Raw genomic sequence first — 15,596 nt, forward strand, 5'->3', positions numbered from 1 at the left:
TAATTATCACATAAAAGGAGCGTCCTTACATAAATATTTTTTAAAATAAAGCCACAACTATCTGTAATTCAGGGTCAGCACTTGTTTCTTTTTCATTATCAAGAGTTCAGGCCAATAAAAGCTTAGGCAAAATAAGGTTTAAAGAGAAAAGGTTAGTGAAGACATTAGTAGTGATTGAGAGAATATTTAAAAAAATAAAGTGATGTTAAAATTAGGAAAAAAGGGCAGAATGTTCATGACTTAATCCAGTTAAATTAATAGTCACATTATTAAATGTTATTTGGGATTTTACAAGGGGACAGTTCAAGTATCATGAACTATTTAAACTGTTACCATGCATGCCTTTACTAGTTTTTTAAAATTACCTTTCACAAAAGATATATCTTTTTGTTAAATCAGAGAATTGCAGAAAAATACCTTTTAACCTATCCCAGTTGGTTAAATGTGGTTTCATATATTTGTTTTCTTTCCTCTAAGCCAGGAATGTCAAACTGCCGGCCCACGAGCCGGATGCATCACAACAAAACCACACCCTCCTCATTGCCGGCAGTGGGGAAAAAGTCGTGATATGTCATGTGATGTCATGGGTTTGACATGCCTGCTCTAGGTCCAGTGTGAGATATGATGTGTGTTCTACATAAGCTCTACGGGAATTTTATTCTCTTGCTCGGTTATAATATGTAAGGCAAAAGAGGGGGAACAAAGATCAGATGATAATAAAAGCTGCTCTGTTTGTGAGAAGACTCTAGTACTGTTGTATTTTTCTAGTAGTGGCTGTTAATGGTAAATGTACAATACTGGGAATCGGAACCAACTCCTCTTCATTAAGTAGTATTTTCAAATTATTGTTGTTGTTAGTTGCGAAGTCGTGTCCGACCCATCGCAACCCTATGGACAATGTTCCTCCAGGCCTTCCTGTCCTCTACCATCTTCTGGAGTCCATCTAGCCTCACGCCTACTACTTCAGTGACTCCATCCAGCCACCTCATTCTCTGTCGTCTCCTTTTTCTATTGCCCTCAATCTTTCCCAGCATTAGGCTCTTCTCCAGTGAGTCCTCCCTTTTCATTAGGTGGCCAAAGTATTTGAGTTTTAGCTTCAGGATCTGGCCTTCTAAAGAGCAGTCAGGGTTGATCTCCTCTAGGACTGACCGGTTTGATCGCCTTGCAGTCCAAGGGACTCGCAGGAGTCTTCTCCAGCACCATAGTTCAAAGGCCTCAATTCTTTGGTGCTCAGCCTTTCTTTTGGTCCAGCTTTCACTGCCATACATTGCAACTGGGAAGACCATAGCCTTGACTATACGCACTTTTGTTGACAGGGTGATATCTCTGCTTTTTAGTGTGCTGTCTAGATTTGCCATGGCTTTCCTCCCAAGGAGCAAGCGTCTTTTAATTTCTTGGCTACAGTCCCCATCTGCAGAGATCTTGGAGCCCAAGAAAATAAAATCTGTCACTAACTCCATTTCTTCCCCATCTACGGTATTTGCCAGGAATGGAGAGGGCCAGATGCCATGATCTTGGTTTTCTTAATGTTTAGTTTTAACCCAAGGTTTGCACTCTCCTTCTTCACTCGCAACAAGAGGCTCTTTAGTTCCTCTTCACTTTCTGCCATTAGAGTGGTATCATCTGCATATCTTAGGTTGTTGATGTTTCTTCCGGCAATCTTAATTCCAACTTTTGATTCATCTAGCCCTGCCTTTCTCATGATGTGCTCTGCATATAAGTTAAATAGGCAAGGTGACAGTATACAGCCTTGCCGGACTCCTTTCCCAATTTTGAACCAATCAGTGGTTCTGTGTCCAGTTCTCACTGTTGCTTCTTGGCCCGCATATAGATTTCTCAAGAGACAAATAAGATGGTCTGGTATGCCCATCTCTTTAAGGACTTGCCAGAGTTTGTTATGATCCACACAATCAAAGGCTTTAGCATAGTCAATGAAGCAGAAGTAGATGTTTTTCTGGAACTCTCTAGCTTTCTCTATGATCCAGCGTATGTTAGCAATTTGATCTCTAGTTCCTCTGCCTCTTCGAAATCCTGCCTGTACTTCTGGTAGTTCTCGATCCACATACTGCTGGAGTCTACCTTGTAGAATTTTAAGCATAACTTTACTAGCATGAGAAATGAGTGCAATGGTGCAATAGTTTGAACATTCTTTGGCACTGCCTTTCTTTGGAATTGGAATGTAAACTGATCTTTTCCAATCCTGTGGCCACTGTTGAGTTTTCCAAATTTGCTGGCAAATTGAGTGTAGCACTTTTACTGCATCGTCTTTGCATGAAACGTTCCTTTCATCTCTCCAATTTTCTTGAAAAGATCTCTGGTCCTCCCTATTCTATTGTTTTCTTCTATTTTTTTGCATTGTTCATTTAAGAAGGCATTCTTATCTCTTCTAGCTATTCTTTGGAATTCTGCATTCAATTGGGTGTATCTTTCTTTTTCTCCCTTGCCTTTCGCTTCCATCCTTTCCTCAGCTATTTGCAAAGCTTCCTCAGACAGCCATTTTGCTTTCTTGCATTTCTTTTTCTTTGGGATGGTTTTGGTTGCTACCTGTTCTACAATGTTGCGAACCTCTGTCCATAGTTCTTCAGGCACTCTGTCTATCAGATCTAATTCCTTAAATCTATTTGTCACCTCTACTGTATATTGAACAGGGATATGATTTAATTCATACCTGACTGGGCTAGCGCTTTTCCCTACTTTCTTTAATTTAGGCCTAAACTTTGCAACAAGAAGCTCATGGTCTGAGCCACAATCAGCTCCTGGTCTTGTTTTTACTGACTGTATAGAGCTTCTCCATCTTTGGCTGCAGAGCATATAGTCAATTTGATTTCTGTGTTGACCGTCTGGTGATGTCCATGTGTAAAGCCGTCTCTTGGGTTGTTGGAAAAGAGTGTTTGCTATGACCATCGTATTCTCTTGACAAAATTCTATCAGCCTGTGCCCTGCTTCATTTTGTACTCCAAGGCCAAACTTGCCTGTTATTCCAGTTATCTTTTGGCTTCCTACTTTAGCATTCCAATCCCCCATGACGATAAGGACATCATTTTTGGGTGTTAGTTCTATAAGGTGCTGTATGGCTTCATAGAACCGGTCAATTTCATCCTCTTCAGCACCAGTGGTTGGGGCATAGACTACTGTGATATTGAATGGTTTGCCTTGGATTCGAACTGAGATCATTCTGTCATTTTGAGGATTGTATCCCAGTATTGCTTTTCCTATTTTTTTTATTGACTATGAAGGCTACTCCATTTCTTCTGAGGGATTCTTGCCCGCAGTAGTATACCTGATGGTCATCTGAATTAAATTCACCCATTCCTGTCCATTTTAGTTCGCTGATACCTAAGATGTCAATGTTTAGTCTTGTCATCTCTTGTTTGACCACGTCCAGCTTTCCTTGATTCATGGATCTTACATTCCAGGTTCCTATGGAGAAAAAATCTTTACAGCATCAGACTTTCCTTTCACCACCAGACACATCCACAGCTGAGCGTCCTTTCGGCTTTGGCCCAGTCGCTTCATTCTTTCTGGCGCTACTAGTACTAGCCCTCTGCTCTTCCCCAGTAGCATATTGGACGCCTTCCGACCTGAGGGGCTCATCTTCCAGCGTCATATCGTTTTGCCTTTTGGTACTGTCCATAGAGTTTTCATGGCAAAGATACTGGAGTGGTTTGCCATTTCCTTCTCCAGTGGATCACGTTTTGTCCGAACTCTCTGCTATGACCTTTCCGTCTTGGGTGGCCCTGCACGGCATAGCTCATAGCTTCATTGAATTACGCAAGCCCCTTCGCCATGACAAGGCAGTAATCCATGAAGGGGTTCAAATTATTAACTTAATGCAATTAAAATATATTTAATTACAGAAATATGTTGAATGAACTTAATTGTTGTTGTTCTAACATTTCCATGATTTTAAAATATTTTGGACAATGTCTCATTACTAAATATTTTTTTGTGGAATCCTCGGTGCTTACTAGGCTTGCAGATGTTTCATTACCCAAATAGGTAATCTCAGTATTAGTGAGCGTGGGGTTTGCTCCCTATTTACACATAGCCAACTTGCCCTGCCAGTTTTGATGGGCATGTGGTCTTAATTAGGGTACTGTATTGTTTTCTGCTTGTTTGCCTGATGTTAATCCTTGATTAGCTAGGTATTTGCTTCTGAGATGTTGTTTTTGGACTTTTTGTTTTCTGCTTAGTTTTTTAACTGTCTCTTTTGAATGGTGTGTAAATATAGTTTATTTCTGTACCTATTGATGGCTGATTTGTCTGAGTGCCCAGCTTCCAGGAATTCCCTAGCATTTTCAGATTTAGCTTGGTTTAGGATGCTCAGTTTCCCAACTGAAACTATAATTAAATCTGTTCTTGTGTTGTGAGATCAAAGAGTTTACATTGTGTCTACGGATGGGGTCTGCTAGTCTTCTGGCTATCTGGCCTACATAATGGCTCTTTCAGTCCTTAAACTGCATTTGTAGATGACTCCTATGGCTTCTTATTAGGCTTCTAGATCTTTTGGTTTACTAAGTTGTTTTGGAAGGCTTTACTTGGTTTCTCTTCTATTGGCTTATTTCATTTCTTCCCACAGAAGTAAGTGCTGGACCACATACCAGCTTGCACAAAGTACAGCATAAATAACAATGTGGTATTAATGAAACAGGTGTTCCAATCAGGAACTCTTTTCTTTTTTTCAAAGAGCAGGAACAAGGTTCTTTGGAATTCTTTGACTCATGTTTAAAGTTTACTTAATTTTATAGTTCGTTTTACTTTTTTAAAGGTTCTTGCTGTAGTCAATTTTATTATATGGTTATACCTGTTTGAGTACAGCTATAGTAGCATAAAAGTGGCATTGAAAAAAAAAAGATTCAGTATCTTTATAAGGAATGGACATTGGGATTTTTAAGATATCTCATCCTAATTCATTCTTTAATTATCCACTTTTTACTGAGATGCCCCATACAGTTTTAAGAACTGTATCTCTTATCACACTATATTAAAAGCACAGTAATGTCTGCAAGAAAAGGTGCACAGCTTTAGCAAATTATATAATGCAGTAATTATATGATGCAGTAATTTGCTATATACAGAATGTAAAGGAGGGGCCAAATACATTGACAGGACAAACACTGTACCTGTCTCTATGCCTGGTATACGGCTAGTGTTGAACAAACGTTCATACTGAGAAGAGCACAGTGGGATGGTATTGTGAATCATAAGCTGAAAGGAAAAAAGGGAAAATCAAAATATCCCCCAAGCAAAGGTTTCAAGAGAAGAAGAAAGCGTAGCTGTCACGAAGATTAAAGAAGAGGTTGAAAATAAGAGGACCTAAAGAAATGGAAACAAAAATATTAATAATCACACAAAACCAAACCTCCAAAATAGGTAGCAAGCCATTTCCCAACAGCAATTCTTTCTGTAAGCAAAACTTGTAGAAACCCAAGCTAAAAATTTTTCTTTTTAGGCAATGAAGTGTTTAAAATTGGCTGTAGATTCACTCACCAGCTACCACATTGTTTGAAGTGTACAATTCATTTCCTTAGGTTAGGGATGTGACATCAGAATATAAAACAGGCAAGGGAGCTTCACACTTAGCATTGGACTCTTTACGGTACCTGTTGACTTCTGCTTAAAGAAATGACACTTTTTCCAGGCTTATGCTGAAGCCATGTGGGTTCAGGAAAACCACTATTTGAGTGAAAGAGATGTTAAGATGTAACTACGTGTTACCATTCTGCTGCCATTTCGTTAACTAAAAAATAAAAAAAGTTCCTGAGGCACACGGCTGTTCTATAAGCTGTGGAAAAGGCACAACTTCTTCAAGAACCAGGAGGAGGCAGATATAGACCCAAAGGTCTCTTGCCCTCTTTGAATCAAAATAATGCAAATGTCCAGGCTCTGCATACCGAAAACATAGATTTGCCATTAGCACAATAGAGTTAAGATGGAATTCTGCCATTATTTTATACACTGAATTTTCTGATGCTCCATGTTGTCAGCTGTTTTTTTCTTACCTGTTTCATTTCCTGGAATACGGGAGGTGTTAAACATTCTCTCCCATTGAGCTGAGCAGAGTGGAACAGTGGATCCCATCAGAAGAATCTATGCCACAAATGAGCATTACAATTGTGTTTTACAGAAATAATTAGGATGTGAAGAAAAACAAAAGCATAAGTGAAGGTTACAGAGATTACCAGAAGATCTGAAGATCCCCAGAGCACTTCAGGCCTGGAGCAATTACCTATAAAGAAGTCATTCCTATTTGAGAAAACAAGTTTTATGTGGTTTTTAACTTGACATTAATGACTGAATGTGTCTGCCAAGTGACCTTTCCACTGGAGATGCCTTCTGTTAATGAAGTATCCTTCAAAAGTATAGTTTTCAAAATGTATCTTTTCTTCCCATAGTTATTAGGTAATATTCAAATATTTTCAAAATGTATCTTTTCTTCCCATAGTTATTAGGTAATATTCAAATATTTTCTTTAGGGTATTTATGTAATTATGCAAAATTTGAGAGCTCCTGCAATAGTACTGAAATAGGATCACTAAAGAGCCTCATAGAAATGTAACTTATTTTGTATGTGTTTATGTGTGCAAACAGACCTTCATTTGTTTTTTTCTCTGCACATTCTATCCTATGCATTGGAGATTTGAGATCTTCTTCCTCAGCATTTTTGGGTATCAAATTTCCATTTTAAAAATAGAATACCCACATTTGGGGGGGAAGACCCTTCATGGAACACAGCATAGTGTACATATTTACCCTCATCTATGTCTTCTTTATGCCAATGTAATCGCTGTAAGTTATGGCCTATACTTGCATTAGCACAACTACAGCCTTAAAACCAAATGAAAATTTGAGTTCTTTTTCCTATTTATCAAGGATACCTTGTATTTGGAGGAAGTTGTTAGGTTATATACAAGAAACTAGTCTAGATTTAATACTTCATATTAATACTTCATAGTGATTACACCTAGGACAGGAATAGCTAAAGTGGAAGTTGAATTGTACACTTATTTCTATATAGCAGTCCATGTTAATATATGTATGTTGTACTCATTCCATACTTATAAATATATTGGTCAGCCCAAATTTCTACACACCCCACAGTTATGAGGAGCCCAAAATACCTGCTCATAACAACAAACAGTGAAATACACTTGAAACAGTCACACTGTGACTTTGGAAATAAACAGACCCAAATTTTGGACATGAAGAAGAACTGTAATAAAATAGGAAGGTTCAGTAAAAGAGTCATGTCTCTATAGCAATACTCCATTCTTCCAACAGGACAAAACAGCAGAAAGCTACCTTTTACAGAAAAGATGAGATTCAGAGACCAGCACTTTATTTAGTATTTCCCATGCATAGCTCTGGATTTTTAATATTACAACTATAGCAAAATCAACTTTTTTAGGAACTGAGAATTATAGTGTGTATAATACTGAAGACCTCCAAATATTTTTTTTAAAATAATACAATTTTAATTTAAAAGAAAGTTAAAAATATTAAATGGCTTAAATCTTCCAAAGCCTTGTCAGAACACATGGTCTGGCACAATTGTGCTGTGTGTGTGCATGTGCGCATGGAGGTATAAATAAATAAAACTGAATCAATCGGTACCATGATACCTGTAAGCATCAAGTTGCTAATCTTGAAGTAGGTGACTATTGAACACAGGTACACAAAGATGCTAGACTTTTTTGCAGGATACACAAAAATCTCTCCAAAATTATTTATCCTAAATTCTAAGATTGGAACTTTATTGCTATTATGTGAATAAGATTAAATACCCACTGAATCTGAAATTAACAAAAAAATGGCCTAGTTACATAAGCCTGAGGTAAAAAAAAACCTTCCTGGCTTGCACATATAATTTTAATTTGGTCCCTAACTTTCTATTCCTCAGCAATCCTGCATTTTTTTTCATTTATCTTACTAGGTCATGTATATATTATATTTACATTTGACATCAGATGTTTTACTTTTCCTCTCAGAAATCTGCCAGTAGAAATAATCTTAACATGAGATTCAAAAAAGTTGGAAAATTTACATACTGGCTGTATTTGCTGTCTATCCAGTTTTCTTCTATACAGCAAGATAGCATGGATGGCATTGCCAGCTCTAGCTGCCTGCACAGCAGTTGGAGTAAAATACAGAAAATCCTATAAAAGACGAAAAGAGGTAGGAACAAGTGTTATGTTCGCAAGACCTTTTCAGATACCCAGAAGCAATAATACTGTTGCAGTAATAGGGAAACAAAAGTACACACAAAATACACAATTTTTTTTCCTTAGAAATCCCTGTAATAATATACTTGAATAATGATCTAAAATGTCACGTCCCTTCATGAGGTCCCTACAAACATGGAAACTAAAGGGAGGATAAGCTATTTGGAACTTTTTAAGATTTAGGTGATAAAAAAAATGGGCGAATATACTTCTAAGGCTAAGATAAGCAAAGTGTTTGAAGCAAAAGTATACTGTGAAATCTATATACTATTAAAACCTGTCATGACCTTTAATTGGGTGAAATGCTGTATCATAGGGCAACAATTTTTGAACCAAGGTATTCAAATAGGCTAACTTATATAGAATGTGTTCAAAATCCAGGCCACGTGACACCTGAGAGAATGAAAGTTGTGACTGCTTCAGTGCTACTGCTGGGATGCAGCTACCGTCATATGATCTTCCATTTTCAATGTTCCATGATAGTTTCTCAGCCAGTTTCACAGTCCCTCCTTCCCTCCCCCACCCTGCAATAGCCACTTACTTGCCTGCTGGAAAGGGAGGGAAAGGAAATTAATGGGGAAAATGTTCCTGCTCCAACTGCTTTTTTTGCCCACTCTTGCTCATTCTATTTCTCTGTTTAGGTAAGGAAATATCTCTGAAATGATGACCCAACGGAGCACGGGTTTTTCTGGTTTACACCAAAATCAAAAACACATGTTGCCCGTAGCATATAATTTGCTGCCATGAGTGAATCAAAAGTACCTGCGCCCTTGACATACAGTTATTTTTATACCTCTATCTAGATTCCATGTTTTGATGTCACAGGACAGCTCTTCATGCATAACAACGCAATTTCTTGTTACATCATGAACAACAATATTAGCACATAGTGAAAATAAGCCCAAAATAACAGATGTGGTTATCATTGATTTGCTTAGGATATGTTGAAATAATGACATTTGTTTGTTCCTATATAGACACAAATTGTTATCCAGGCAAGTACATGTCAATTGGGGTACTAGTTGTGACCTTATTCCATCCGAGTGGGAATTTGTAGTTAAATTGAATAGTTCACTCACCATGGCAAAGTAATTGCTGTTTACCATAATAGGTCCACGTCCTCGAAGATAAATGTATTCCTCCCACCAATCACTAACCTACAACAAAGAAATGATCTGGTTCATTTATCTATGAAACTCAGCAGAATATCAAAATGCATAGTCATTTAGATACAATTAATTCAACCAATAAGCTACAAATTATGGTAACTTGATTCCTTTGGCTGCACGTATTGGTTTTATATAAGCAACAACTTCCACCCAACAGTTGTTAAAGAAAGCTAATCTAACCTTACTTCTTTTTCTTGTGGGAAAGGGAAAATGCCATCTTGGTTAATGTTTGCAAGAGTTGTTTGGAAAGTGACTGCGGAAGCCCCTAACATGGGTTGTTGGGTTTTGTTTTTTGGCTTACTGCAGAACAATATGAAACTGGTGCTGATTTATTTTTGCCGAAGCTTCCAAGTAATATTGCAGCCAAAAAGGAATGTAGGGAATGCACAAGTAGAAGATGAGGTTCATCCAAAGTTGTCATACTTGCTTAGGAAAATAACACAAAGGGCTGAAAGATCAGACTGATTTTCAATTACCGGTACATGTTGTATGAGGGGCAATCAGTCTTTTCTACTGTGATTAATGAATTTTTGATATATATTTTTTACTCGGTGCAATTGTTTAGAACCAAAAAAAAAAATAGAAATCAAGCTGTATAGGGATATTATATAAAAAACTGCACCTCCCAAGCCATGAAACTAGAGATGGATTAAAGTAAATGTTGCCAAATTTTGTTTAAAGTTTTATGGTTAAGGGTTCCATGCTCAGAGTTTAGTTTAATGAAAGAGAATAGGCTAACCTATTGTTGGGGGCAATTAAGCTGACTTTGTAATAATGCCGCTTGGGGTGTGTGTGAAAGCCCTAATAAGCAGGCATATACATAGAATGAAGGCTACTGCTAAGCTTGTAAGCCGCCCTGAGTCTTCGGAGAAGGGCGGGATATAAATGGAATTAAAATAAATAAATAACAAAAATGTTTGATGACTTCAATAATTAACTTCACTAAGACAGGGAGTGCCTGCTAAAGATCTCCTATCAGGACATACAACAGGAGAGGGAATAAAGGCAGGCTTCCTTGGTTGTTGCTTCCCGCCTTTGGAACAGCTTATCTCCCAAGGCATTAATTAATGGCTTCCATTTTTATGGCCTTCTAGAGACTAGTTAGCAGGTGACTTCTCTAGAAGACATTGGGTGATTAAGCAGCCCATCTTTTTTTATTTTTGTGTTCCTTGTTATTATGTTTTGATTTTATATACTACCTAAACCCTCTGCAGTTAATCATCTAAATACATACACAAGAAAACAAATAATTTGCAAGTTTAATTTAGGCACCAGAAGCTGTTTTTGACCCTCTGATAAGAAGAACAGAGCTAGTGAAGACTAATAACAATATCAGTCAATGTTTTGAGTATGATAGCATTGTTTAAAATCACTTTTCACTTTTGTAGGTAAGTACATCAAAGTGGCTATTATCATTTTCTACAAATAATGCTAATAGGGTAAAGGTTGCACACTAAAATGTTATGCATTTTTTTTCTTTTATAAAGTAACTTTGGGGAAAATTTAAAATCAGAAATGAAGAAAAAATGTGTAACTTAAAAAGGTATGATTTCATGAAAGCACTTGATTTACCTACTTACATAATTTGTAGCCCACCAAGATTTTAACTTCAGATACCACTGTAGCTTTGGTCCCAGATTTACAGCAAAATCTTTGCCAAGACCTTCCATTCTTTTAAATTCTTCGTTATTCATAAGTGGACGGACTGATTCTAAATACTAAAATCATTAAGAAGAAATGACATTTGAAGACTTGGATATCTGGTCTTTAACAGTATAAATATAATGCAAAAAAAACCACGATCAGTGAATAAATCAAATAATAATTACAACTCTACTTGTATCTGGAATTAATTTAACCAAATACCATATTAAGTTTGGGAATGTTTTTTCCCCCTGGTACAAGCCTTTAGATGAAGCAGATCAAAATTAGCATTTCACCCGAATCTAAATGTCTAGCGGAAAAAAGTTTCAAATGTTCACCTTACCCTATTTACAGTATCCTTTACAGCTGGAACAGGAAGGCGTGGTAGTGAGGTCTGAAAGCTGTACAGCATTGGTTTACGACCAGAAAAAAGTTTCACAAGTGCCTGGAAATCAAACAGGAAAAATATCATTTTGCAGACTGGATGAAGAAAGAGTCTTCACCAGAGGGAGTGTTGGCAAACTATTTTTCCTCTCACCATTCTTTTAATATAGAAACAGTATTATATGTTAACATAATATGAAACAACACTCAGGATGTAGTTTTATATTGTGCTAATATATTGTTTTATACACTTTGTTCTTTTTACTGTAATCTGCTTCTATATACTTCGACTTGGGAGAAACATAAAATTTCGAAAATAAGCCATTGTGCCTTTGCACTTCCTTTACTGAAGATGATGGTCAGAATAAATCGTGAATCTGTATTTTATCAATCTATAGTTTTTAAAATTTAAAACTGTTACCCTCTTCAATAAATATAATTTTTGCCCTTGGTTAGGACAGAGCAATTCCCAATTGTAACTGAAGTTTAATTACATCTAATGTTTCTCTGTTCTCCCCCCCCCCCCCAGTTTTACTGCTTCAGGAAGAAGACCCTCATTAAAGTCCATAGCATGCACACTGGCAGTGCAACATAACTTTTCAATTTTCTACAAACGAAAAATGTTAGTAGCACAACTGCTAAAGGATGGTATATTGGAATAAGTACAGATATTCTTTCAATGAGGCAAATTTTGTAAGTGGGTAATTTCCACTCTTCCATTCAAGTTCCATTTGAAGTTCTTCCATTTGAAGAACTCCTAAGCATGTGGAGTATACTTAAGACACATTTATGCACCTTTACCATTGGCTCAAATGTGCCTTGCTAATTGTTCTTGAAGGACACATCAGCACGACACAGCTTTCCTCTCATGGCCAACCCATAGGCAAGGCCAGCTTAGTTTGATTTTTTCTATCTGATGTTGAAGTACCATTTTCCACTTTCCTCCATTACAAGTCCTTCTATAGGCATGATCTGCACTACTGTGCGGTAATCGTAATGATCGGACCAATTTCAGGTGCTGTGGGCATGCTACCATCTTTTTGGTTTCTGCTGGCTTCCTTACATGGCCATTTTGGTTTATGCTGATGGACTGACATTACATAACGAGAGGAACAGTAGCACCAAAATCACTAGAAAAAGCTGTAGACTAGATTTTTGTATAGGAATGTTCCTGTCTGATACAGAAGGAAATTTCCAACAGGCAGATCCCCCTGCAGGTCACACCAAGATCGGAGAATGGTTCTGAATAATGTTAAATAATTTTTAGACTGCTCAGAAGATGTTTTAGTTTTCCATTTTATCACACTAGAGAAGTTTTTACTCTATTTGCTTATGTCTACTCATAGACAATATTCATAAGTACAAATATCTGAAATATACATCATGACACTTTCAACTGTGGCTCATGAAGTACTTATCCTTCTTGCCCTACTTCTCCATAGAAAGCAATGGTTCAGTACAATAGGCACTGCCTGAATGGGAGAAATTTTTTACCTCTATGTAGGAATTCTCTTTAACATGGCATTATAAAATTCTCTCCTAAAAGCATAGCTGTCACAAAAATAATTACACTCTATTTTCTGATATTTTGCAGAACATATAATTCCTCATTCCAAGAATACAGATTAACATGTTATAATAACCATCTCTCTCAAAGTTCTTTTTAAAAAAGAAAAATATTAATAACTAAATTAGAAAAATTATGAGAAATAAGGATTAGGGGAAAATCTTGAATGGCCAGGACAATTTAATGTTTAAAGTAAAACAAATTTCCCCTCAATGCACAAGACTTCAACAGTGGAAATCCAGAACATCTGATGAGACTCAGGAAGGCACAAGCCATCCAATTATGTTAATATTGTTCAAAGGTTGAGGGTTTTAGTCCTTACAGAAAGAAAGCAATTATCAACTGAATTTCTCCATACATTTACCATTTCAGTAATGGTAAATGATTATCTGTTTATATACAGGAGTAAACTTATTAGTTACAGTTGTTAACAATGCCCAATCATAGCATTATTTAAACAAAACAGATTTAAAGTAATAAAACTATAGGGCATGCCAAATACTCAGCCAATGGAAACATTAAGCTATAACAAAGCAATGCTCTGGGCCTTACCCTTTGGATACAGCCTGTATTCAAATGAAAAAATATTGAAATTATCTCTGAAGTAAACTCAGACATTTAGTATACAACTGCTTATTATTTACAGAAGTATTTAAAATTTTAGTTACTTTCATATATATTCTGTTGATATTCTACCTATAAACAGAAATAGTAGTTTGTATGAACCGTGGGAGGTAATTGCATATAACCCAGCTATATAGATATATTTCTAAGCCCATGCTATATGATTGAAGTTTAGTTCCTAGTAGATAACCCATGACCCATTTGGACATTCTTCTTTCCACTAACAGCCCTGCAGCTCCAGCCGCCACCGGTTCAGCTCACTTCCCTCCCCTACTACCGCTTTTCTAGGATGGCCGTGTACCACCTGCCAGGTGCCAATGTACCACAGGTGGTACCCGTACCACTGGTTGAAAAGCCCTAGCTTACACCATTAAAATCCCACAATATAAAAACCCCTAACCCCCTGGGGGAAACCAGTGTGATTAATTTAATTATAAAATGTTAAATACTGTAGACTTTTTATGTGGTGTTAGCCACCCAAATTTTCTATGGTAAAATGGATAGCCATATATATCCAATTAATATATGATAAATAAAAATAATAAATACACATTTTAAGCAACTGTCATCATTCTGAAAACAAATCTTCAGATAGTGCAGACATGTCAAACACAAGGCCCGGGGGCCGGATCCAGCCCGCGAAGTGGTTTCATGTGGCCCGCAAAGCCATCCTGGAAACAGTGAGGGAACGCCCCCCCTCTGCCTTGGCCCTGAGACCCTCCTTTTGCCAGAGACCCTCAGATCTGTCCCACTCCTGCCCAGGCCCCCATAGGCACCCTTGATGCGAATGATGTAGAGCTGGCCATGCCCACCCAGTAGGCCATACGCACTCTAGCCACACCCACCCAGTAGGCCACACCCACCCTGGCCATACCCACCTGGCCCCCTGAGGGCAACCGCAATGCTGATGCGGCCCTCAATGAAATTGAGTTTGACACCCCTGAGATAGTGGTTATAGTAAGGCAAGATTATGTCAATATCACTTTCAAGTATATGTTAAAATTACCTTACCATCCATATCTTGTTTCTTGTAGACATTTTTCCATGCTCTGCAAATATCCAACCATGGTATGAAAGCAGCATCTTCAAAGAGTAGCGCATTGAGAAAATAAGAGTCACCCATAGCCCTGTCCCAAACAGAATCCCACTGACAATATTCTGTGTTTGATTGGACATATAGCCACTGTTAAAAAAGAGAATTAAAGCCTGAGTCAACAATTTTACAGAATTTTAAAACCATGATAGACTAAGAAGGGTCTGTTCATTAAAAAAACACTTATTATGGGTAAAAATTGCAAACTTTTGCAAAAATTATCAACCCATAGGTAAGTAAAAATATATCCCAAGAAGCGTGGGGATAACAGTGGGGGTGGGATGACTTCCAGTCTACGCATAAACTGAAAGATATACTGGTTTTCAGAGAAGAGTACTTATTCTAATACATGTTTCTCTTTTTCATATTTAAAAATGGTACCTCTAATATGGAACAAAGCTTTGATTATACCTTCCCTAATACGTCTACAAAAGTTGCATTGAGATAATACAATTATTTTGCAATGGAGGGATACAGCAAACGTAATGCCCAGACCTTAATTCTAGTCATTGTATCAGTACTACAATGATATTTAAACAGTAAGGAGAAAAGGCCTCCATGGCTATACTCACAAATCCATTAAAAAATATTTCAGTGTCTATATCCAAAAATGAAGGAATCTGACTGGTTTTATCTCCCACAGGCTCAATTTTGGGGGCAAGAAGGGCAGACATTTAGACAAAAAATTAACATTACTCTTTTTAAATATCTTCCTCTCCAATCTCTCTGCTCTGTCGAGGTGGGGCGGGGGAGGAATGGTCAGGCAAAAAAGATTGATACAGAATTTACTTGCTTTTTTCATCCTCCTATCCCCATCAAGAGAAGAGAGAGTGGAGAGAAAGAAATTTCAAGCTATCTTGTCTCCTAAATATCAAGAGCAAATGCCATCACCT

General features: G+C 37.3%; 1 protein-coding gene across 4 annotated transcripts in view; it reads right to left on the reverse strand.

Moving 5' to 3' along the window:
* Positions 1–15,596, reverse strand: part of CPT1A (carnitine palmitoyltransferase 1A) — a 58,389-nt gene that overhangs the window by 30,339 nt on the left and 12,454 nt on the right. For 3 of the 4 annotated variants that reach the window (XM_083348973.1, XM_083348975.1, XM_083348974.1), the window contains exons 5-10: positions 14,622–14,793; positions 11,379–11,480; positions 10,972–11,109; positions 9,302–9,379; positions 8,049–8,156; positions 6,003–6,090 (exon numbers count right to left, since the gene is read on the reverse strand). In XM_083348973.1, the coding sequence (XP_083205099.1) occupies positions 6,003–6,090; positions 8,049–8,156; positions 9,302–9,379; positions 10,972–11,109; positions 11,379–11,480; positions 14,622–14,793 (686 nt within the window). Of the gene's footprint in view, positions 1–5,123; positions 5,209–6,002; positions 6,091–8,048; positions 8,157–9,301; positions 9,380–10,971; positions 11,110–11,378; positions 11,481–14,621; positions 14,794–15,596 lie in introns of all 4 variants that reach the window. The other variant, XM_083348976.1, reaches the window with a different exon arrangement.

This window comes from Vipera ursinii (genome assembly GCF_947247035.1).
Source record: "Vipera ursinii genome assembly, chromosome: 1".
In the NCBI taxonomy this organism is placed as follows: Eukaryota; Metazoa; Chordata; class Lepidosauria; order Squamata; family Viperidae; genus Vipera; species Vipera ursinii.